Here is a 26,038-nt window from a genome sequence, read left to right as displayed (position 1 = left end):
AGCGATACAATCGCTAACCTCCATTGTTTGCCTGAACTACCGTCCCGCCAGCTGTCCGTCTCTGTTTGATAAACGAATAGAGAAGAAGTAACCTGGCGGCCATTTTGGGTCTGTTCAATGCCGCAGCTAACTTCCAGTGTAAGCCCAGTGTGCTGATGGTGGACGAGCTACTGTCAGCCTACCCCCATAAGCTGACCTTCTCTGAGGCCGGCATGAGGATCATGATCACCAGTCACTTCTCCCCCAGAACTCGCCTCACCATGGCTTCCCGAATGCTCATCAACGAGGTAAGGCTGACCCGGTCACGGTCATGTGCGCACACACGTGCATGTCAAAGAACACACACACACACATTTGTATGACGCCGTCTTTCTGTGTACAGAGACAGAGAGTCATCAACACCAACGAGACCCGGGTCAACCAGCGAATCACCAACGGAGACTCTGACCCCGCGGCCGCCAGGGCCCCGGAGAGGCGGGGCCTGGAGAACGGCGGCAAGGGCTGTGCCGATAGAGGGTTGAACGGGAGATGTGGAGGTCAGGGGGGCGTGGAGTCGGGGAATGACACGGAGAACGAGGATAACGAGAACAACGAGAAGGATGGTGGGGAGGAGGAAGAGGACGACAACGAAGGACCCCTGGTCCCTTACCGACCGCCGCGTACGTGACCTCACTGGGGTCACGTGACCTCACTGAGGCTTTTGTTGATAATTTGTCGTTGTCAAGCCATACATTACCTGTGATTGTGGTTTAATATATTTCAGTCCACTGACATCAATTTACAAACCCATTAACCAGTCCAGTCCAGTCCCCCCCCACCCTCTAATATATATATTATGTATCCCCCCTCCTAGCTGGCGTGTGTAACACGTTGAAGTGGCTGTTGTGCTGGCCTCTGTGCCTGCTCCTGTTCTTCACCGTCCCTAACTGTGCCAAGCAACGCTGGGAAAGGTGGTTCATGGTCTCCTTCGTCAGCTCCACCCTCTGGATCGCCGGCTTCTCCTACGTCATGGTCTGGATGGTGAGCAGACTCTGTAGCCGACGGCAGCAGGGACAAAGCAGATTAGGGGGAGAAGTGAAATGAAACGTTTGCTGCAGACTGGCTGGCTTTTGCTGGTTACTGTTTCGCTTTGTTTCAGGTGACTGTTATTGGCTACACGCTGGGCATCCCCGATGTCATCATGGGCATCACGTTCCTGGCGGCGGGCACAAGCGTGCCAGACTGCATGGCCAGCCTCATCGTAGCACGCCAAGGTACAGCCGGATTCGCCACGGCGCTAACACCCGACTGCGGCCGAACGTGAAGCGTGTTTTTATTTCCCCCATGTCATAACGCAATGTGTTTTCCTCTCTAGGCCTGGGAGACATGGCCATCTCCAACTCTATTGGCAGCAATGTGTTTGATATCCTGGTTGGCCTTGGCCTCCCCTGGCTTCTGCAGACCCTTTGTATTGACTACGGCTCAACTGTGAGTGTTTAAACGGTGTGGCTCCGGCGGTGGCCGACGGTGGCCGCGGAGTTCGGTGGATGACTGACCGATTAACTAACGCGTTTGTCTCCGCGTCTTCCTCAGATCTCCCTGAACAGTAGAGGATTGATTTTCTCTGTAGCCCTCCTGCTGGCGTCAGTGTTTCTAACAGTGAGTACAGCTAGGCGCCACATCTGGAGGTCAACCTAAACCCAGTTCTAGGATTCACTCCAATGATTGTTAACCGACTAGTATTCTCTGCTGATTATATCCTTTGTGCTTTAAGAAGAACAAACACCTCAAGTGTTCTGGGTTTACTCTCTCCATTCCCTCTTTCCTTCTCAGGTTCTGGGCGTCCACTTGAACAAATGGACGCTTGACCGCCGACTGGGCCTCACCTGCCTCCTCATGTACGCTGTCTTCCTCTGTTTCTCCGTCCTCATCGAGTTCAACGTGTTCATCTTCGTCAATCTGCCCATGTGCCGTGAAATCCTCTGATCTCCTCTTCTTCCAGCTGCTGTCATTCCCGCAGGATGTCTTTGGCAAAGATCTTTGATTGATGCCCGCTCGCAACACCCTTGCGTGGATGTTTGTTTTGAAATACACTTTTAATTTATCTTTGGTGCAATACGAGCAGAAGATGTTTTTGGTTGGAGAAGAGAAGACACGGAAGGAAGTGTTATTGATGCGTCGTCAGGTCAACAGTTGACCAAACAGGAAGTAGTAGGGACTGTTTTCTTCCTGTTGCCAGGTGATCTTCAGACGTTGGTTTGGAGGAGCGGAACTGTATTGTCATCGATGTTGGTGTTTAAGCTGCTAACTCACTGAAAGAAGATGATTGGCTAACGGCCATTAGGATTGTGTTATTTTATTACTCTTTGTACATGTTTGGCATAAATAGGTTTAAGATGTTTTACGATTAGATGAAAGTGGGACAGGATTCCATGTGTGTTGCTTGTACATATTTGAGAATATTGACATGGAGAAGATACTCAACATATCGCTCCCCAGAATTCTATTCCTTAACTTTGCGCTGTAAGGGAGAGTTCTGCATTTTTTATTTGCATTAAGAAATATTTATGTACAGTTTCTCCTGAGTTCATTTTTCTCCAAATACCAAGTATGTGGGATATATTTCTCCCCAAAAATCCAGAAGTTTTTGTTAATAAGCAATATTTCTGGAGTTGAAATTCAGCACCGTCACTTTATTAAAACAATCACAGGACTAAGTGTTTCTGTTGTAAAGCATATAGCTGTATGGAACTGAAGATTGAGGTCCTTATAGGTTATATAATCTTGTTGTACAATATTAGATTAGTTGAATAGTTGAGTACAATATTGTTACTTCTTTAAGAGAAAAGTTGATATTTTCAGAATAGTGATGTAAGAAAAGTACTGTGGACATTCAGATAGCTGGTGTGTGTGTTTGTGTCACACATGGGTGCAACTGTACATGTATGTGTATGTTTGTCTACTTGTGTACGCATTCCTGCAGGGGGTGCGTGCGTGTGTGTGCATGCGCGTCTGTGTGCGTGTATGCGTGCGTGCATGTGTGTGTACGCATGTGTGTGTGTGTGTGTAATCAAATTCTCTAGCTGGACCATGGAAAATACTGTTACTGAGCAGACATAATCACAATTTATTTATTTATGGATTAATTTATTCACAGATCATGTCTACTCTTTCAGTATTTGAAGGATATCAGTTGGCGTTGTGTAAAAGGAATGCTTGATGTTCTTTCTATGTTATTGAGATTCAGTCTACCTATTATATAATCAAACTACTGGAAAACTGACTTAATGTTGTTTATATTTAAGAATATATAACTTTATAATGTATATGTTTTCTATAGCTCTGATAACAAATATAGTATATATTGCAGCATTTGTATATTGTAAAAATGAGCAGTTTTACAGGTGCAGTAATCAGAACACTAACTAGCCTGGTTTTGCCACCAGAGGGCATTAAAATAAGTTTAATTTCAAAGCCATTTAGCTAGATTTGATATTTCTTAGTAATTATGGTGGCAGTTATTATACGGCGAACCTTTTACACTCACACAACATGCAGTCTCTATTCCTAACACAGTGCTTGTTTAACTTGTCAAATACCAGGTAAGAGTAATGATTTAGGATCAGGTCACAGCTATCAGTATAATTGAATTCACGTTATGATCTAAGACTGGACTGCTGATTCTGGACCAGTAATCCTACTCTTACACGTCTTGGGAATGCAGGTTTATGTGTTTAGTTAAGGCCTCAACTCAACGACATTAGGGAACATGCTATCCTGCTTGTGTTTGAGCCAAAACAGTAACACATTTTGCCAGCAAAACTATTGCCACTTTGTATTCATGCTTTTTATCCACAGCGTGTGTTTAAACCCAAAGTGAAGATAGAGATACAGATTCTGAAGAGAATCATACAGAATTTCTATGGCTTACTTTTCACCAGCTTAAAGGGCCCATCCACTATCTGACTGATGCTTTGTCGCCACATGAATGGCCCTAAAACACCAAGTGGGTTGTATAAGTATTTGTACATTTTCAGTGGGGGTAGGAAGACAATAAGAGTATGGATTTTGGCACATAGAAGACCATTTGCATACTTTTAAAAGGGATAGAACATTTCTGTTAGTCTGCATGTCTCTATAGTAAGTGAAGTTCTTTTTGTGTGTGTGCATTTTAATTAATGTATCTCTTGATCATAAGGCACTGTTTTGATTATGTTGTTATACTGTACATATCAGAAGGGAATATAGGCTATTGTAAACTATAATGTTTAAATTATAACTGATGGTGAGCAGATTTATTGCAAAAATACAGTATTTAGAATATAGGCCTACTTCGCTAATAGTTTTCAACAAGAACCAATGTAATTTTACCGTCATGTCTTTGAAATTGTTTGTAAATCCTCATTTTCTTTCGTGAGGGCCTTTGGGTATAGTGGTCTCTCAGTACTCTGTCTTTTTAGAGGGATTTGGTCATATTTTGCTCCCAGGGGTCTTCTTGCAATAAACAGATTTACATACAGTACAGTAGTTTGTTGTCCTCTAGACTACATTATTTTATTCCTTTTTTAAATACAATTTCATTGTTATTTATCCAGGAAAATCCCAATGCCACCAAAATACCTATTTTACAAGGGAAGCCTGAGAAGTGTCCTCTGAGCCCTATTTTTTAAATGTGGTCGGAATTTATTTCGGGCGTCAGATAAGATTTAATGGGTAGAAATAACTCATTGGATCTAGTCAATTTTAAGCCTGTTCTATTCATTCTATTTGCAAGTAATCCTATTCGATTAGGGTAATCCGATCAGACCTTTTGAAAAGCAGAATGGTGAGAGTTGGGATAATTAAAGCCTAAGGTTTATGGAGATGCCGTCGGATAGATTTTTTGTGAACTTATATTACAAAAAAAAATCTTTAGGTAGCCTAGTTATATATTTTTTTAAATGTTTCAATCCACGCAGATGTCGAACAATTTCAGGACCTGTATTTACAAAACATGAAAGTGAAGTAACACGGAGTTCACCATCCCCATTAGTGCACCGAGGCATTCCAGAAATGGTCATGTGACTAGAAGTTGATGCTGGCTGTCCCTGCGCTCGCGCTGTAGTGTTTTGCCGGGAGACGATTGACCAAGCTATGCTGCAGAACTAAACTTTAGTTTCATAATGGACGCCTTTTCTTAAAAATGAAACTAAAGAAGATAGAAACTATACGAAGAGAAATAACGTTATGTAAAACAAAAGGAAAACTTTACATATTCGTGTTAAGCAACGCAGACCAATAGGAATGTTGTGGTTTCCAAGAAGACTGGCTTTAAACTTAGGTAAGCACTCCACTTCTTCTGTTTCCGTTTAGTGTTGAAAAGACATTGCCTCATTTTGTTTGGGTTCTGTAGGTTAAATGATATTGATAAGCTTTTGCAATTTAACATGTGAACTGCAGATTAATAGCCTAAGCAGGGCCGGCTGTATTCTTTTGGTTGCCCTGAGCAAGATTTAACTGGGGCCCCAAAAGAATACACCATGGAGTAACTGCCCGGTGTTTCTAGATGTCTATGAGATATGACATAAAATTACTTACAATAGGAAAAAATAGTTTTTCTTCTGACTTGTCTTTATGTAGTAAGATACAAAGCAGCTTTTTTTTTTTGTAGGAATGGAGTATACCAGTCTTTAAAACTACTTATTTGAATAAAGCCTTAATTGGCCAGCTGACAGTTCTGAGGAGGATGAATAATACAATAAAAGTCTGCGGGAATTTTTTTTCCCGCAGACACCCCAGAGGTTTTCCATCATAAATATAACACTGGCGATTCAACATTATTTGTGTATGAGTTTAACGAATATGATCTTTCAAAAGGTTTGATTTTTGCTACGTCGTTCCATTTTTCACTACGAGAACTTTTAGTGGGGCCCCTCTTTAGGGGTGGAGTGTATAATGAAAATGTTATTTCAGGATGTTATTTCAGCAGTTGCACAGATACTTTTATGCCTCTAATTTCTAACAATTCTACACATTTTGATGTGCCTTGTGCAATGATTATATAGTACCTAATTAAGAATACTGTACAACATAGGTCTTTAACTCTCTCCTGGGGACCCCCCTGCCATCTCACAGTTTAGTTTTTGTCCTGAACAATCTCTCCTGATTCAACAGTTAAAAAGTTGATTCAGGTGTGCTAGCTCTGGGATACATCTAATAGATGGAATGGTTGGGGGGGTCCCTAGGAGATGTTGAAGATCTATGCTGTACAAGAAATCAACAGGGCCCCCTGGAGGTCAGCCTATATCTGGCTATACTAACTAACTAATTGAATGACAGACATAACAACTAGCCTAAGCAACCACTTATATTGCTTATGCATGGAGAAAACATAGAGACGACTCTGCTAACAAGGCTTTATGGTTCTTTTCGTGTATAGTTTATGCTTATTGAATAGTATGGAAATAATAAAGCTGTAACTCATAGCTAACAGATGTCCTTATCTGTAATATAGACATGTCATTTCAGCTCAGTAATACTGTGTGTCCTAAGGGGCCTCTAGTATTAATTTGGAGCTACTTGGAAAGTGTCCCATGAGAGGGATAATGTATAGGAATTAATTTGTGAATTTGTGAAACATCCCTTAGTCCAATCCTTTTCCAGTCTGTTTCAGGATAACAATGCATCAATTTGCCCTGGTACAGACAAGCATTCTCCGTGTCTAATGTACTGTATTTGACTGGGTTGTATCCATGTCTTTTGTAACCACTGCTCGGTACAGTAGCCAACCTTAGTAATTCATGTGTATGTTACTTGTTTGGCAAAGAGAATTGGAACAAGGTCAAAAGTAGCTGGAAGAATTCATCTGGAAAGACATCAAATGGTGGTTTGAGAGCATTTATTTGCCAACAAAGAAGGGGGCACTCTACTTTGATCATGTGCAAAGTCAGTGTGTAATCTCTCTCCCTTTATACCCCCCCCCACCCCCACCGGTACTGTCCATTCAGCTTTCCAATTTTCCATTCATGTAGAGCACATGGAAAACATTGGACAACACATTGGCAGCCTCAAAAACCTGTCTACACCTGAAAACACAGTCAAAAGTTCCATAATCCACTGCAGCTCCTGCAAACCCATTGGTTAAGATCTGTTGCCCTGTGTTTGTTCATTTAAAAACAAGCAAGTTTTCCCATAAGGTTCTGGTGGATAGCTAGACCATTACATGGGTGTTAGACAGCAGATAAGACATTTTAAATGGACAAGGTATTTGCCAATGCTGGGTTTAAGTAACGGTAATAGTTCCTTATGTACTGTAGCCCCGCCCAGATGGCGTACTCTTTTAAGGTTTGCCACCCTCTGCATCTTTTTTAATATCAGCGGAAAGAATGGAATGACATTCGAGTAGCCAACAACTTCCCGGTGTTTTCTACTGTATAGCCATCTACTATGTGGACTTTGGACGTGTCCTTTTTACCAGGGCTGTGGCGTATTCCAGTGGGCTTACACATGTAGGTATGCAGTATGAACAGGACGCATTCAGGCTCTTAACAGCTAATACAGACCTGCTCAGGGAACCTCTCCAGCTGCCCGGCTCAAATTAGTCAGGCAGCTGGCGTGTGGGCCTACTTTTAGCTAACAGGAGTAGTTTGTGGGATCTGGATGTGGTTACGTGGTCCGTACCTCTGGCTTTTTCCACTTTGGGAAGTAATACGTGGTCAGGGCTTCAGACTGAGACCAGACTGCCTTTTCCTCCAGCTCGATAATTAGGTGACCACGGCAGAGGTCAAGTAACGTGGTCAGTGTCTGCAGAGGAAGTGGCTGGGTGAGCATAGCGCTACTTATATGCATGCCTGCATTAAGAATGCATCTTTGCTCGGCTAACCTACTACGGCTTTGTCCCTAGTTTCTCTCAACAAGGATGTTTATCCAAGCTAGCTAGCACATTGTGAACTACAGCATTGGGATGAGGTCAGGGATCGCAAATCAGAAAAACCTTTCTCTGGGTTTGTTTACGATGGGTGGATGTCATCCGGAAGTGGCCAGTCGAGTTCCAGCCGTGGGACCGCACAGTTCCGTTCCCCTAAGACATGGCTTATCACACTGGACCATTTCACAGGACCGGACTGGACCGGTGGTTTCACATTCTGTCTGGTTTCTGAAGTCCCAGACATCACTAATGTTCCTATTATATCTTGTGGAAGTGAGTCTGGTATCTGTACCTTTTCGGATGTATTACCATCAATTAGTTTGAAATTCCTATTTAACTTGTCATTCTAGCTTGTATTACCTAATAACACATGTTTTTTTTACAGTATTATACTTTCATTTCCAAGGGGATCTAAATGTCATCTGGTTATGTCAAACAGAGATATTTCTGGAGTGCTCATTAGACTCTAACCTACTCACTATGCAATTATATTAAAATACGGTACTTCCTGGCCGGCTTGTGTTTGGTTTTACCAGTACAGTCCAAAGCCTTGACTGGTAGAAGCGTGTGTCTGGAGTCTCCCTGAACTAGCTTCCTCGGTTTTTTAACCCCCTCTCTCCTTTCCTCTATGTCCATCTCTCCTCCTTCTAGCTCTCCCAATCTCTTGCTTCCCACAGGTTAAGATGTCCGAAAAGTGTGATAGAGCCCACTGCACACTCTTTCGAAGGGGTGAAGAATGTCCTTGGTCTGATCCCTTGTTTCTGGTTCTCATTTAGATGGGAGTAGCCCAGTCTCCACTGAGACTGACTGGGGAATGCAACCTAGAGTGTGCAAAAACAACTCTCAGCTTTTCTGCCCGTTGTTGACCAGGACGGGTAGTGAAGTGGGAACTGTTATGTCAGGGCGTGTCCGTTGTGTTGGTGTCTGCCACTGGCTCTATTACAGACTGAGTTTATGTGGTTCTGTTTATTTGAGGCAGGTTTTCTCTCTGTGTGTTTCTCTACCGAGGCATCTGTAAATGCCAGCTGTTGAAATCGCATATTGATATGATCTGGCACTACGTCCTCTACTCTTTTTCTTTGTTCTGAATTTTGTTTTGTTTGCTTCATTTCTGCGTTCATATTATTACTTACATATGTATATTTTTATTACTGCATATCCCTCTGCGAGAGAAGCAATGAGTCTCAGAGTGCTGATCTAGTGTTGGATATGGAGCTGATCTTTTAACGTTGCCTCTTTGGTACAGTAGATCACAGCTGTCTAATGTTTTTGCCGTCTTCTTGCAGCTCAACATGTGTTGTGGTTGTCTAAATCTGACATGGCACAGTGACGCATCATTTCTAAAGCTCAACAGGAAATGTTTGTTTCCTTGGAAGACTAAAGGATTTTTGACGACATTACTCAACTCCCTTAAAATGTTGCCAGGTTGTTCTTCCATCCTTGAGGCCAAAACAGAGTGACATAACTATCATTCCTCTGGCTAGCTTGTCTGAATAGTTTATACTACTTACTCCTCGCTTATGTCTTTCCTTTGGTGTATCGCTTCTCTTTAGTTACTCCACTAATACTCCAGTCTGAGGATAACATCTAGTTATCTGTTGCGAAATGTTTTCTCACGTTATGCCCAACTAAACTCAGTGCTAATGTTCCCTTCTCTCTCTCATTCTTTAGATGTTTCTCTCCCATGGCAACAAGAGAGTGTTAACAGTAGTTGATCATCTGGGTGGCAGGAGAGAGGACAGGGGGACAATTTACTGTGTGGTCTTGAAGATTATGCTATTTGTTTTTTTTCTTGTTTTTTGTTGGCGTGGTGGTGCAGAGGCTTGAACTTTGACATTTCAAATGAAGAATATCTGAAACAAACTAGGAAGTACCTAACAGAAGAAAACTCGGTACCAGAGGTTCCTTATTGCAAGCCTTTTGTCACACCTGCAGTACATGTCTTTTGGACAGAAATTGGTAGTTATCTAGCCATACCAGTGCACTAACACGCACAGAGAACGTTAGGGAACGTCTTCTGAACGTTAGGGAACATCTTCTGTTTCGTGTTTGACGGGGTCAGCTCTGTCTTAACCGCAGTAACAGCATTTATATTTAAGAAATCCTCTTCAAGCCTCAGGGAGCATTTCTTATATAAATAAACTCTCTTATCTTTTGCTCTCTCTCTACGCTGGCTACAGCGGACTCCCCCACAGTTTTTGTGGCCAGTGTCCATCTTCTCCATTTTATTTTCTCAGTAATTCAGACTGTGAGCCGTTTGTGTCTAATAATCTATCCGGGTGAGTCGGACAGACAGTATCGTGTTTATGGCTCTCTGGCCCATTTTTTCTACCCTTCTGACTTTGTCTTTCAAGTGAAAAAGTTTCTTGAATTAGGTAGTGCCTCAGATGCCCCAGAGTCGAAAACGCCTCGCCGTAAAAGAGTTGTTTCCTGTGTTTTAGATTTTCCCATAACATCCTCCCCTTCCACTTATCTTCGTGGATCTTTGCAACATCACAGTTTTTTTTGGCCTAGATTCGGTGAAAACAGATCAACTGAACTGTACATAGGCCAATGGAAATGATTGGCTACTAGGCTGGTGTGCCTATTTATTTAGCAAGACATCTTGAGGGGTGGGAGGTCCCGAACTGAGAACCTGCGGGGGGGGGGCCCAGAGAATCTGTGCTTTGTCGATCTCACTCAATGTTCTCTCTGTCTGTCCCTCTCGGTTGCGTTCCCTGTTGCTCTCTGATCCGCACACACTGTCCCACCCCTTGGTTCCCTGAGGTCTGAGCAGTGGCATCATCCCCAAGGGAGATCTGTCCTGTCAGTGTTCCAGGGTTGCTGTCTGTGCCCCTTCCCTCAGAATATAGGGAAGAGACACACAGGTTACTGTGTGATACTAACAAAAAGCTATAGGATCATGACACAAACACAAAGGGAGCTATAGGATCAGGCGTGGAATAAAAAGGATAGCGCGCCCCTCTTTCCAGACAGAAACCATTGGCCCCACCTGCTTCATGATTAGGACCGTGCCTCAATGGGGGGGGGGGGTTGAAGATCAAGATGTGCATTTCACCCAGCCATTCTCTTATGAGAATGCTTGCTCCACCAAGAAGTATTCGCCAGAATGTATGTGCTGGAGGAGCGCGCATTCCCCCAGCCAACAACCAGGATTGGGCCCAGAGCCGGCCTTCCTTGGCACAATTCCCAACAGTTTGAGTGTGTCACGTTTTCTCACCTCCAGCAGGATCAAAGTTTAGCTTCACAGTGTAACACGTTGTTCTTACTACTGTTGTTTACTCCTTGGGGTTTAAGGCTGGGTGTCTCTGTAAAAGCACTTTGTGACAACTGCTGTTGTAAAAAGGGCTTTATAAAAAAAATGTATGGATTGATCTTACACACAAGAGCAATTACTTCCTTTATGACATGATATACCATCATTGGGTTTTGGGAGGAAAAATCCAAACTGCCAAGAAAGCCAACAATGTCCTGCCCTTGATGATGGAGAATTGCAATTTCCTTGAAATGACTATAGGTGTGTCATGCCAATCCTTTGTGATTATTGTAAACCATGACATGCAACATACTGTGAGCACGCGCACACACACACACATGCGCACTGTACTTTCCCTCTGTTGCCTAAGGTCTGAGCAATAACACTGTTCCCCATGAGAGCTCTGTCTGGTGAGTGTACTTAGCTAGTGTTTCATAGTCTGCACATGGAAGAAACATTTCGCTGCAGATTACAGTTTTTTAAATGAGAAACAGGGAAGTGTTTACTTTCCCCCCCCCCAAATGCTGGTGTATTCCATTCTCAAATACAAAAAATAAAACTTGATTAAATTTGTTATACAGTAGGTCTATATCAAAGGCTTTTATGATGAGAAAGAGACTGGAGGCTCAAGCACATATTTGACACAATACTGGTCAGTGTTTTACTTCTACATCTGCTCTGGTGAGGTGTGGTATGATAATGATTTGGTGTGGTGTGGTATGGTGAGGTACGTTATAGTGTGCAGTGTGGTATGGTGGGTATAGTGTAGTGTGGCACTGTATGTGAAGTTTTGGTATATTTTGGTGTGGTGGGGTATGCTGTGGAATGTTATGGTGTTGTATGATAAGGTGTGGTATGGTATACTGTGGTAAGGTATACAGTGATATGCTCTGGTGTGGTGAGGTATAGAATGGTGTAGCATGGTGTGTTATGTGAGCAATACGGCATGAGGGGTTGTGGTATTTGGCCAATATACCCATGGTGAAGAACTATTCTTAGGCACGACGCATCGCAGATTGCTGGGACACAGTTGTTTAGCCGTGGAATATTGGCAATATATCACAATGTCTTATTGCTCTTATGAACAGGTTACCAGTGCAATTAGAACAGTAAAAAGGGATGTGATGTCATAGCCGTGGGATATATATGGTCTCATATACAACAGCTATTAGCCAACCAAATAGGATCCAAACCTCCCAGTATAGAAAGTGTGGTATGGTATTATATGGTATACTGTGGGGAAGGGGTGGGACACCATGCCTAACCCACATGTATTTGTAACGCGCAAAAATGTCTTGGCAGCATTTGCTGAAGAACATCTGGCAGAAGATATGCATTATTGTGCATCCCTAGGACTCCTATTAAAAAGGTTAGAGGGGGGGAGAGAGGGGCTTTCTGGAATTGGACGTCACACAAGTGCCAGTGTAAACGTTATTTCTGACAGTGCACGTAGTTGCGTGTGACTGTTTGTTTGTGGGTGTGACTGTGTGTGTTGGATTGTGTTTGTGTGCGCGTGCGTGCGTGTGTGTTTGTGTGTTAGTGCCTCAGCTGCAGACTATCAAAGACACATCTGAGTGAGTCTCCCCACACTGGGACTTGAACTGCCCCCCCCTGGCAATTCCACACACAGGGACACAATGTTTTTCACATAGAGACACGCATACTCAATCCAGGACTAACACACAGACACGGATGATTACCCTCTATCCAATACAACATCAACAAACAGGAACTTTTCTCCAGATTTGTTGAAACATCTTTGGTTTGGAGGACCAAACCTGGAATAATTCGAAATAAATATATGCTCACTGAAAAGGGCAAATCAATTAATAAATACACTGAGAAATAAATACATGAATTAATGCATTCACCCATTAATAGACCCATTAATATATAAAATAAATACATTAATATTATGTATATTAATTAGATACAGTGAGGAGAACAAGTATTTGATACACTGGCGATTTTGCAGGTTTTCCCACTTACAAATCATGTAGAAGTCTGTATTTTTTTTTATCATAGGTACTCTTCAACTGTGAGTGACGGAATCTAAAAAATCCAGAAAATCACATTGTATGATTTTTAAGTAATTCATTTGCATTTTATTGCATGACATAAGTATTTGATACATCAGAAAAACAGAACTTAATATTCGGTACAGAAACCTTTATTTGCAATTACAGAGATCATACGTTTCCTGTAGTTCTTGACCAGGTTTGCACACACTGCAGGAGGAATTTTGGCCCAATCCTTCAGGCTGGGCAATATGGACTTTCAGCTCCCTCCAAAGATTTTCTTGGAGGTTGTTGGCCAAGATCTCGCGATACATGGCCCCATCCATCCTCCCCTCAATACGGTGCAGTCGTCCTGGCCCCTTTGCAGAAAAGCATCCCCAAAGAACGCTGTTTCCACCTCCATGCTTCACGGTTGGGATGGTGTTCTTGGGGTTGTTCTCATCCTTCTTCTTCCTCCGAACACGGCGAGTGGAGTTTAGACCAAAAAGCTCATCAGACCACATGACCTCCCTCCCATTCGTGTCACCTTAACCTGGATGCGAGGCATCGTAACGTGCTATTGGTTCATCCAGGCCACAGTGCAGTAATCGATTGCTGGGTTGATTTACATGGTGTGTTCAGTTACAATGGTGTCTCATGGTAAGGTCTCACGTGAATCCCCAAACATTAACGACAACAATGATAGTTACGGGTTTTCCTTCCTTATTGGAAATTGGAGATTAAATCACAAATGCTGTGCAAAAAAAAAAGAGATTAGGTTACTCATATTAGGATTATTTGCAGGGTGTTTTTATTCAGTTCAGTATTAAACATGCTGCATAAACAGTAGGGACAGGCTGTTCACTGTAATAGGAGGTATGCTGCATAAACAGTAGTGACAGGCTGTTCACTGTAATAGGAGGTATGCTGCATAAACAGTAGTGGCAGGCTGTTCACTGTAATAGGAGGTATGCTGCATAAACAGTAGTGACAGGCTGTTCACTGTAATAGAGGTATGCTGCATAAACAGTAGGGACAGGGCTGTTCACTGTAATAGGAGGTATGCTGCATAAACAGTAGTGGCAGGCTTGTTCACTGTAATAGGAGGTATGCTGCATAAACAGTAGGGACAGGCTGTTCACTGTAATAGGAGGTATGCTGCATAAACAGTAGTGACAGGCTGTTCACTGTAATAGGAGGTATGCTGCATAAACAGTAGTGGCAGGCTGTTCACTGTAATAGGAGGTATGCTGCATAAACAGTAGTGACAGGCTGTTCACTGTAATAGGAGGTATGCTGCATAAACAGTAGTGACAGGCTGTTCACTGTAATAGGAGGTATGCTGCATAAACAGTAGGGACAGGCTGTTCACTGTAATAGGAGGTATGCTGCATAAACAGTAGGGACAGGCTGTTCACTGTAATAGGAGGTATGCTGCATAAACAGTAGGGACAGGCTGTTTCACTGTAATAGGAGGTATGCTGCATAAACAGTAGTGGCAGGCTGTTCACTGTAATAGGAGGTATGCTGCATAAACAGGAGGGACAGGCTGTTCACTGTAATAGGAGGTATGCTGCATAAACAGTAGTGGCAGGCTGTTCACTGTAATAGGAGGTATGCTGCATAAACAGTAGGGGCAGGCTGTTCACTGTAATAGGAGGTATGCTGCATAAACAGTAGGGACAGGCTGTTCACTGTAATAGGAGGTATGCTGCATAAACAGTAGGGACAGGCTGTTCACTGTAATAGGAGGTATGCTGCATAAACAGTAGTGACAGGCTGTTCACTGTAATAGGAGGTATGCTGCATAAACAGTAGGACAGGCTGTTCACTGTAATAGGAGGTATGCTGCATAAACAGGAGGGACAGGCTGTTCACTGTAATAGGAGGTATGCTGCATAAACAGTAGTAGGCAGGCTGTTCACTGTAATAGGAGTATGCTGCATAAACAGTAGTGGCAGGCTGTTCACTGTAATAGGAGGTATGCTGCATAAACAGTAGGGACAGGCTGTTCACTGTAATAGGAGGTATGCTGCATAAACAGTAGTGGCAGGCTGTTCACTGTAATAGGAGGTATGCTGCATAAACAGTAGGGACAGGCTGTTCACTGTAATAGGAGGTATGCTGCATAAACAGTAGTGGCAGGCTGTTCACTGTAATAGGAGGTATGCTGCATAAACAGTAGTGGCAGGCTGTTCACTGTAATAGGAGGTATGCTGCATAAACAGTAGTGTGAGGCCAAGCCTTTTTAGCTTGTTGTCTAAAGAGTTTATAGAACCATACTATATAACAGGCACATGAACAGTCATTAATAGGAGATACAGAGTCAACAGGGAGGAATGGTTGTCCTGGGAATCCTCTGGCCCGCAGTAATTTAATGGATGATTGGATTTAAGCCTCCCCTTTTCATAGTCCATGATGGCCTGGGTAATAAAACCAGATGTAATGCTCTGCTCCCTAGTCTTTCACTGCGAACCCGGTTGTTCATTTTGCCTCCACAAAATGTCCACGGCTTATCAAGCCAGACTTACCCTTGAAGACAGGCTATACTGTAATTTCCGATAGTTATTTTCAGCTGCTTGTCTGGGGATTCAAGGTATTTTCTGCTGACACGATGGCAGGGGGACTTAATGGTTCCAGCGTCCCTGAATTCACAGAGGGATTTCCTGGGAAACTCAAACAGTTACCTGGCGAGTTTAATAAGCGTTTGTCCCCCGTTCCTTATCTCTGGGGCCCCTGCCTGGATAACGCTGACCCTGCTTTCTAGGGCAGTCCTTTAGAAAGGGTGTTTTACCTATGGTCAGTTTTCTTTTTATTCCTTCGCGATGGTCAACAGTAATCGTTGTGTTTGATTAGCCGGTCCCGGGCTCATGCCGGGACAAATGCAAGGCATGTTATCTGTTTTCATGGATCGGGAGGTCAAATGAAAGCCTTCATTGTCCCAAATAACGCTGAGCTGAAATGATGCTCCTACTGAACAGCTGATATGGTGTTACCCAGGACTACACCATCTGAGGTGAAAACTAGGCCATTCCTCTGCTCTGTCTCTTTTATTCTCTATTCTGTGTGTGTGTGTGTGTGTGTGTGTGTGTGTGTGTGTGGACTCGCGCACGGGGGTGGGGGGGTAACTTCCTTCCTGTTGGAGATGAAAGTGAATAGAACATCTCACTGAACCGATGCCAGATAGAGAGAGGCGAGGGAAAGACAGGGGTCCTGCAAATTGCTTCAGCCTGGAACCGAGAGCTGGAGAGGAGACAGAAAAAGAGATGCACAACCTAGCCCTTTCATCCACAGCCTCCAATAACCCCCCACACACATATATACACACACACACACACACACACACACACAGCCTTTCATTCACGCACGTGAACACACACACACACAGAATACATAGCTGTGTCCCTAGCCGTGAGCCAGCCTGTGGATACAAACGCCCTTGTTTGGCCTCTGTCGGAGGAAATGAAAAGTTATCACAGCGTTGTTACACAAGAGTTCACTGGAAGATTACTTCTCAGAGCAGGCCCTCCGCTGCGCTGACCCTCAACATGTGCCCCAACCCCCCCCGTTCCCTGTTCACCCACAACTCAACCATCAAGTTTACTGACGGTACCACAGCGGTAGGCCTCGAAAGACATCGAAACATGGAGGGGAGCAGAGCCCTGTTGGATTAAACAGCTTGGACCCCTCAGAACATCAGTCTGTTGAACTCACTACTCGCATGTCTTCAACTTTAATCTGAACCTTAGGCCTCTCTGGGCACACACTCAAACTCAACACACACTCAAACTCAACACACACTCCAGTTCATTCACACAGTGTGTCTCGCCAACACTCCTCCTCACACACACGCTTACCGTTCACACCAAAACACGTATTCAGTCGCACACATACAGCCCACCCGCCTGTTCCATGTCTATTGTGAACACTGGTGCTGAACGCTCCTCTCTCTTTATTTATTTAAATCTGTTTTACTTGACTTGGGACTACAAAGTAATATAATCGCTTTGTAAATATGTTGGACTTCTCTTGTTACAGGATGTTGGTGTTGAAACTTGTTTATTTGACCAAGTGCGTTGTTTGACACGAAAGCCTTCAGACACACCCGCGACAACACAGGAAGAAGAGAAGGGATTAACAGTGTTGGCTGCAGGCTAAATGCCGGAAAAAGACACTGACTGCCAAGACACCGGACAGCAAGCTAGCAAGAGGGACAGAGGGAGAGTTTCAACTGTCCCTCTAGCCTCTGTCATTTTTGTACACTTGCTGCGGCCTCACCACAACTAATCAGTATGTCTGTGTGGAACCCCACAGGACCCTAGCGGACGGAAACCCCGACTCAGGACCGCCATGGCTGCTACGCTGCCCCGAGCCGACGGGCACGGCGACCGGAGTACAACAGGCATGGACAGGAGTGGGAGCTTCTTTAAGGTAACTCATGGGTGCTCGTACCAGTCAGTCTTGTCTGTCAGCCTCTAGATCCTCCTTGCACACGACACGTTCTCTGGGCTTACGTTGGAGGCCTTCGCCAGGCGCTCTTTAGCTGCCCTTTTGCTTGCTGTTACTTAGCAGTTTCTTGCAGCGTTTTATTACTCCTGTTGAAAGACAGATTGGGGTTTGGAGAATGCCAGCTGCAATTTTTGGAATTGTGGCAAATGCGGCGCACACACACACACACACACACACAGGTCTCATCAAATACAAAGGCAGGCCAGTTAGGAAACGTGGAGAAGTGGTCAGCACTTTAGGCAGTCTGAACTAAGTCACCCTCTTTTCTCATTAAATTCTTTCATTAAAGTTCGACTCAGCAGAATGCCGTTGCTGGCCGTAGCACCGTAGATATTGAGAAGAGAGGGATGCAAGCTGATGTGTCTTTGCTATGGAAATAGCCTTGTCAGATAACAGAGAGGTTTATCCATTACAGTATGCTGGCCTGAGTCACTTACGTATTGTTTATGTATATATAAACATATATATTTATTTATGTAGATGTCTACAGTGGTTTAAGATGGGGCTGGGGTTTCTGTGCATATTGAAGAGAGACTCAATGATTCACTGACAAAAGGGATGTCGCCAGGTCTTGTAACTTTCATCATCTCTCTGTCCTCATCACCTCTCTCGTTTTCACTTCACCCCTTTCTTTCTCTTCTTTCCCTCTGACTCTCCCTCACTTTCTCCTCTCTTTTTTTTGTCTCCCCTCTCATCCTCTGTCTTTCCCTGTCCACTTTGCCTAGCCCCAGTAAATGCTCCCTCTGTGTGTCAAAACAGCATTGTTTCCCGTTGAGTCCGCCGTTGTGTTTTAATCATCAGCCCATGCCGAGAATCACTTACCTCAACGGCCTGCTCATTAAAGAGCTCAAGTGAATGGCGGCGTTGTTGTCGGACACGCCCCTTCTTGAAGAGAGAGTTGGTGAAACGAAGTGAAGAGAGAGGAAGAGGGTGTTGCAGGAGGTGGAAACAGAGAGCGAGAAGGAAGAAAGCGCTTTCCAACACGTTTGAAACAATTGGGGAAAAGGGACAGCTGGGGTAGATGGATGAAGAGCAAGAGAGAGTAAAACTAGAGAGATGTGGGTGACCAAGAAGAGGGACAGACCGATATATAGAAACCAATAAAACTAGAGAGATGTGGGTGACCAAGAAGAGGGACAGACAGATCTATAGAAACCAATAAAACTAGAGAGATGTGGATGACCAAGAAGAGGGACAGACCGACATATAGAAACCAATAAAACTAGAGAGATGTGGAATGTTCAAGAAGAGGGACAGACAGATATATAGAATCCAATAAAACTAGAGAGATGTGGGTGACTAAGAAGAGGGACAGACAGATATATAGAATCCAATAAAACTAGAGAGATGTGGGTGACCAAGAAGAGGGACAGACAGATATATAGAATCCAATAGAACTAGAGAGATGTGGAACGTTCAAGAAGAGGGACAGACAGATATATAGAAATAAATAAAACTAGAAAGAGGTGTGAAGTATGGAAGTGTCAATTCTTACTCAGCAACCACCTGTGCTTTAGTGTGATCCTGTTTTCTGGTTGACAGGAATCTTTTCTTTCTTTTTTCACGTCTCGCTCTCTTCCCCTAGCAGAATGTCTGTATTATTTCCTACTCTCTCATCTAACTCTAGGTCTTCTAGTTTCTCTGTCCCCTCACATAGTTTTCCTCTATCGCATAGTGTACCTCCCTCTCTCTCACTCTGTCTCTCCAGTTCAGATTACAGGGGGGACTATACATAGCTCTTTGCTGACTAACCTTTTAAAAGCGTTCCGACCAGAGTAATTGAGACAGACAGAGACAGAGCTAGCTCCACACAGTGTCTGTAGTAGAGGTACTAGCCAGGGGGTGGCGGCGGTCTGTGGTTACAGTGGTCTGGACCCGGTTGGCCCGTGGACAGCGGGATAGTAGAGACAATCTAAGAACAGATTTTTCGTTTCCCAAACCGCTGGTTAATAATCAAATTGGGGTATTGTAAGCTGGTTCTGGATGTGTGACTGTAGTTGCCGTGTACTACGAACAGGCTACATAGTCTGGGACATGCTGCCACCTTGTGGTCCAGTAGTCTAAAACAAGTTGTGAGAAACCACATGTTCCCTTTGCCTGTCTTGTCTGGACTGATGTAGGAGCACTAACTGATGCCTGGAACCACTTAAAAAAAACCTGCTCTGTTGTTGAAAGTAGAAATATAGAAAGGGAGATCGTTGATATGAACCTCTGTTGGTTCTGATGTGTTCAGTTTTGAAGGAAGCGTTCAACTAGGGCGATGGTTTCAATTCGGAGCCGGGATGGAAACGTATGCACTCACCGATGTCAGTCTCTCTGGGCAAGAGCGTCTGCTGAACGACTAAACTCTGTCAAACCCTGGAGAAGTAGTTTGAAAAACGTGCTGTTGTCATGGCCCAAACACGCAGATGTATCTCCACTATGGAAATAGGCTGTCAGGTAACAGTGGAGTTTATCCCATACAGTCTAAATACCTTCCTCGTTCCTTCTAGTCCCTCTCCTTGGTTGATTTCCACATGGCGTCCTATTCCCTGTTCAGTACACAACTTCTGTCTCGAGGTCTGGGCCACTCTAATGTACTGCGACTGGGGTGCGATTTGAGACTCCGCTCTCGTGTAAGCTAGCTAGTGAGCGACCAGTTGTCTATGCTCTAGATCAGATTAGGAGACATTCAGCCATGTTTATAAACGTGTTTACATTATCTATGTGTGGAGAATTTAAGAAATAGTGTTTTGTTGTGTGTGTGTGTGTGTGTGTGTGTGTGTGTGTGTGTGTGTGTGTGTAGGCCCTGCTTTGTCTCCGTGTTTCCTGTCCCATGGAGGGAAGTGAGGTAGACACAGGAAAAGTGACTAACCCTTCCCCTGTTCCAGGCTCTCTCCCATCGTCTCCCCCTCTCTGGGACTGACCCTGTTTTCTCTCTCTTTGTCTTTCTCTTTTTTTTAATATTCTACCTTTCTCCACTGCCTCTTTCTCACTTAGGTCTTTCAGTTTCTGTCTCTTAATTACATTTTATCTCAGCTTTTCCTCCGTCGTGTCCGGTCCCGCCATCTCCTACCCAAAAACCCCTCTCCATATGCGCTCCTTTATCCCTGTCTCTCTCCTCCCGTGTGTGTAGCTGATAGACACGTTTGCGTCGGAGATCGGGGAGCTGAAGCAGGAGATGGTCCAGACCTCCACAGCGATGGACAGAGACCCTGACCCTGTGATCCTACAGGGGTAAGTCCCACCATTCATTTCTTCATCTTCCAGCCGGTACTTTTTCCTCAGGCCTCCAAGACGTGATCCACTGGTGTGGCTCAACAGTGTAGTCAAATGCATTGTTGAGGCACCGTCGTTAAACAGGATAAGGATAAATGTAGTGATTGGGGAGACTTGAGTGGGCCAAAACAAAGTTATGGTAGACTCGTTGTTTTATTGTGTCACTTGAGGGACCGGCAGAGGAAACATAAAAACGCTGTTGAGATTCAAAATGGGACCATTTCCAAGAGCAGGTTAAAAAACCTGTAACATACTATGTGGTCACCAATGTGTGATTTTCTAATCAGAAGTAGGAAACAAATTGAAGTCATTTCAGGTTATGCATTGTCATCTAATTTGTGTTTTGTTTCGGGGACAATTGTTAAAATACTGTTTTGATATTTTAGATGGTAATGTCTTTGACATGTTTGATTATGACAATATGACGTTTGATTTAGATGTATTGTACAGCTCCGGAAACAAGAAACCAGGCAAGCCTAGTTCAGCCGCCCTGTAATAGAAAGTGTTGCCCTCCCGAGATTCGAACCTGGGTCGCCCACGTAAAAGGCTGTGTCATTAACCACTATACCACAGGCCTGCATATTGGCCAGGTGTCAGTATAGCCTCTTGTGTCTATCCTGAACAAATCCTCTGTAGCTACTGGCTGTTTTTACAGTTAATTGGCCATTCGTGATTTACAAACCCGATACCAAAAAAGTTGGGACACTGTACAAATTGTGAGTAAAAAGGAATGGAATTATTTACAAATCCCATAAACGTATATTTAATTCACAATAGAATATAGATAACATATCAAATGTTGAAAGTGAGACATTTTGTAATGTCATGCCAAATATTGGCTCATTTTGGATTTCATGAGAGCTACACATTCCAAAAAAGTTGGGACAGGTAGCAATAAGAGGCCGGAAAAGATAAATGTACAGATAAGGAACAGCTGGAGGACCAATTTGCAACTTATTATGTCAATTGGCAACATGATTGGGTATAAAAAGAGCCTCTCAGAGTGGCAGTGTCTCTTAGAAGTCAAGATGGGCAGAGGATTACCAATTCCCCCAATGCTGCGGCGAAAAATAGTGGAGCAATATCAAAAAGGAGTTTCTCAGAGAAAAATTGCAAAGAGTTTGAAGTTACCATCCTCTACAGTGCATAATATCATCCAAAGATTCAGAGAATCTGGAACAATCTCTGTGCGTAAGGGTCAAGGCCGGAAAACCATACTGGATGCCCGTGATCTTCGGGCCCTCAGACGGCACTGCATCACATACAGGAATAATACTGTAATGGAAATCACAACATGGGCTCAGGAATACTTACAGGAAACATTGTCGGTGAACACAATTCAACGTGACATTCGCCGTTGCCGGCTAAAACTCTTTAGGTCAAAAAAGAAGCCGTATCTAAACAGGATCCACAAGCGCAGGCGTTTTCTCTGGGCCTAGGATCATTTAAAATGGACAGTGGCAAAGTGGAAAAGTGTTCTGTGGTCAGACGAATCATAATTTGAAGTTCATTTTGGAAAACTGGGACGCCATGTCATCCGGACTAAAGAGGACAAGGACAACCCAAATTGTTATCAGCGCTCAGTTCAGAAGCCTGCATCTCTGATAGTATGGGGTTGCATGAGTGCGTGTGGCATGGGCAGCCTACACATCTGCAAAGGCACCATCAATGCTGACAGTTATATCCAAGTTCTAGAACAACATATGCTCCCATCCAGACGTCGTCTCTTTCAGGGAAGACCTTGCATTTTCCAACATGACAATGCCAGACCACATACTGCATCAATTACAATGTCATGGCTGCATAGAAGAAGGATCCGGGTACTGAAATGGACAGCCTGCAGTCCAGATCTTTCACCCATAGAAAACATTTGGTGCATCATAAAGAGGAAGGTGCGACACAGAAGACCTAAGACAGTTGAGCAACTAGAAGCCTGTATTAGACAAGAATGGGATAACATTCCTATTCATAAACTTGAGCAACTTGTCTCCTCAGTCCCCAGACGTTTGCAGTCTGTTATAAAAAGAAGAGGGGATGCCACACAGTGGTAAACATGGCCTTGTCCCAACTTTTTTGAGATGTGTTGATGCCATGAAATTTGAAATCAACTTATTTTTCCTTTGAAGTGATACAATTTCTCAGTTTAAACATTTGATATGTCATCTATGTTGTATTCTGAATAAAATATTGAAATTAGAAACTTCCACATCATTGCATTCTGTTTTTATTCACAATTGTACAGTGTCCCAACTTTTTTGGAATCGGGTTTGTACATTGATACTGTTAAACTAAGTTTACCTCCAATCAAAACCTTCCTTTCCAACTTTTTGGGAAAGGAAAGAAAAAGGTGCAGTGGTCTCTTAATTTTTTCTGGAGCTGGATTTAACCTGGAACGGTGTATTCGAAGTGTTGGTGAGAATGAATGAATAATGAAGATCATTGAAAAAAGTAACCTCAATAAAACAGGAGTTTGTGACTTGGTAAAAAAAAAAAGCCCTTATGTTTTAGTATCGTTTTAGTCCAATCACAGATATTGCCTCATTAACCTATAGTAGCCCAAACATATCACCATGTCAAATAAGAGTAATGGGACATATCACAATGTCTCACTTACAATGTCGATACTGCCTGCAATTAGGCCTATTTATTACAATTTGTAGCGCAGCGCTGTGCTCATTATGGAAGCTTGAAATGTCGGAAATGTGATACATACGTTATTGTTCGAGTAGTATACCTGACGTGGATGGAACTATCAGTTTGTAAGAAATGTAGGAACGAGTGGAGAACAGAAGATTCAAATACGTTTAGATAGTTAACAAATTAGGGTGTACCCACGTCTCCAAGTAAGACACCATGGTCTTTGTATGTGCGGATATGTTAGGATGATGCGCTTTCAGAAGTCTTTTGATCACATCTGAAAGTGCATCTTGGGGAAAAAAACATTGAGAACCTCTCTTTCCTAAATCCACTTTCCAACTATAGTAGTTAAATGAGTATGGTAGATAATTTCGTCTAGTCTCGTTTTTGTCAACCAAAATGAAAAGTATTTTTTCTGTTTCTATTCAGTCAGTTATCGCCTCGTCAACTGCCACAGAAAATGTTTTATTTAACGAATCATTCCGTCACTATTTTTGTTGACAAAATGAACACTCTCATACACACATTCTCAATTGCTCTCTAATACACAATCATATTACCCTTTCCAAGAACCTAGTTATGCAACACTCTTAATAATTATCTTGTCTACTCCTCAAATTAAATACTCATTTAATAGCTAACCAACACTAAATGATTCTCTTGAATGACTCTCAAATTACTGTTCTACGACTACTATCAAATAACTAGCTCTATGACTCTCTTCATTAACTTGCTTGTTCAAATCCTTCTCCTTAATTTGAAACAAGCTTCTGGTACACTGCATCGAAACAGTAGAGGCCGGAAAACTGACCGGTGCTTCTGAGCTTCATGTTCATTCGTCCTATCCCTAGAATAGTGTTTAAATACATTGCCTGTGGATAAACATGTAGCAGTTGCCGAGACTGCTACTTATAAAGACAAGGATGGCCATCCCTCTAACTTATTTAGGGCCAGGGTATCTTTTATCATATTTTTAGTATAATAAATCGCCAAATTTTTTCAGTGGGTGACAGGTCTGGACTGCAGGCATGCTGTTGTAAAACATGCAGAATGTGGTTTAGCTTTGTCTTGCTGAAATAAGCAAGGCCTTCCCTGAAACAGACGTCGTCTGGATGGCAGCATATGTTGGTCCAAAACCTGTATGTGTTGTTGATTGTTGAAAACCTGTATATATCCATGATTCCCAAAAATAATTTAGAATTGTCAGACCACAGAACATGTTTCCACTTTCCCTCCATCCATCGTAAATGAGCTTGGGCCCAGAGAAGGCAGCATCGTTTCTGGATCTTGTATATTGTTGTGTCTGGCGGGGCAGTGTCACGAATCCGCAACCTTCGGCTCCCTAGGTGGGCACACTACCCACTACTCCAAATAGGGATATCCCCTTTGGAGGGGCAAGTAGCGGCCTTACCAAGGTCACTACACTACCCCCACCAAACGGGATGGGGGTTGTTCTTAAATTGTTGAACTATTTGAACTAGTTGAACTATTTGCCCGTGCAGTCTTTCAGAGTGGTGAACCCCTTCCCATCCTCACTTGTGACAGACCCATCCTCTCTGGAATGATCTTTTAATACCCAATCATGTTACTGACCTGTTGCCAATTAACCTAATTAGTTGTTTGATATTTCACCAGGTTTATTTTTTAGCATTACACAACTTTTTCAGTCTTTTGTTGCCTCTGTCCCAAGAGATCGGGGACGGAGGCAATCAAATTCCCTCTTCAAAGTGGGAATATACTTTTCAAGATACAATAAAAATGTCTTAGGTTCAACATGTGATATGTTGTCTTTGTACTTTCTATTGAGTAGAGGGTTTAAATCATTTGCATATTATTGCATTCTGTTTTATTTACATTTTACACAGCGTCAACATTTTTGGAAACGGGTGTACTACTAATTCTCACCAGGAGATGGAGCCAATGCCCTGTTGTCTCCCAATTCAATTTCAGTCAGCGTTAACGCTGGAAACATTTGTTTACATTTTCAAGTCAAATAGCAGGTTGTGCATGTTGAATCACTGTCTTTAACTTTCTTCTTCACAGGTTGGAGGGCGAGGTGAGCGGCGTTTACCTCCAGTCGCTGGCTTGCGCCAGCTCCGTTGGCGAAAGGGATTCTGGGTACGACTCCCTGCGGAGGCGGATGAGCGTTTTGGACAGACTGAGGCAGACGCACCCTGTGTGGCTACTGCTTGCGCTCAGTGACGAGGAGTCCACACAAATACTGCTTCAGCAGACACCGGGGGTGAGAAGTCAGGGGGTCAAGGTTGTAGGGGCACAGTATGACCTTTGTTATTGTGGCGCTTTTACTGTTTTACTTTACCTTAACGTTAGCTTGAATGTTGTGCTACTAAAATACACTGGTTTTATATATGGGATTTTTGCATCATTCAACATGTCCAAGGTAGACCTCATTAGGCAGATTAAAATAATAATTTCTATCTTTTTTTTTGTATTATTTATTGCATGACTTGTAATGTAACCAACCCTTGTAATATA

The 26,038-nt window shown here is 43.2% G+C and overlaps 2 protein-coding genes across 2 annotated transcripts in view; both read left to right on the top strand.

Moving 5' to 3' along the window:
* LOC105012308 (sodium/potassium/calcium exchanger 3) overlaps nucleotides 1-4,506 on the top strand; it is a 49,419-nt gene extending 44,913 nt beyond the window's left edge. Inside the window, exons 11-17 of the mRNA XM_010873042.5 lie at nucleotides 127-287; nucleotides 383-659; nucleotides 854-1,020; nucleotides 1,139-1,253; nucleotides 1,355-1,467; nucleotides 1,573-1,638; nucleotides 1,813-4,506. Coding sequence (XP_010871344.2) covers nucleotides 127-287; nucleotides 383-659; nucleotides 854-1,020; nucleotides 1,139-1,253; nucleotides 1,355-1,467; nucleotides 1,573-1,638; nucleotides 1,813-1,965 — 1,052 coding nt within the window. The 3' untranslated portion in view covers nucleotides 1,966-4,506. The remainder of the gene's footprint in view (nucleotides 1-126; nucleotides 288-382; nucleotides 660-853; nucleotides 1,021-1,138; nucleotides 1,254-1,354; nucleotides 1,468-1,572; nucleotides 1,639-1,812) is intronic.
* A 555-nt stretch (nucleotides 4,507-5,061) lies between these two features.
* LOC105012309 (ras and Rab interactor 2) overlaps nucleotides 5,062-26,038 on the top strand; it is a 38,196-nt gene continuing 17,219 nt past the window's right edge. Inside the window, 4 exon segments of the mRNA XM_013135331.3 lie at nucleotides 5,062-5,299; nucleotides 17,453-17,569; nucleotides 20,763-20,863; nucleotides 25,586-25,784. Coding sequence (XP_012990785.2) covers nucleotides 17,489-17,569; nucleotides 20,763-20,863; nucleotides 25,586-25,784 — 381 coding nt within the window. The 5' untranslated portion in view covers nucleotides 5,062-5,299; nucleotides 17,453-17,488.

This window comes from Esox lucius, chromosome 9, assembly GCF_011004845.1.
Source record: "Esox lucius isolate fEsoLuc1 chromosome 9, fEsoLuc1.pri, whole genome shotgun sequence".
Classification (NCBI taxonomy): Eukaryota; Metazoa; Chordata; class Actinopteri; order Esociformes; family Esocidae; genus Esox; species Esox lucius.
The sequence above is the reverse complement of the archived record's forward strand: the minus strand, read 5'-3'. Positions and strand labels throughout refer to the sequence as shown.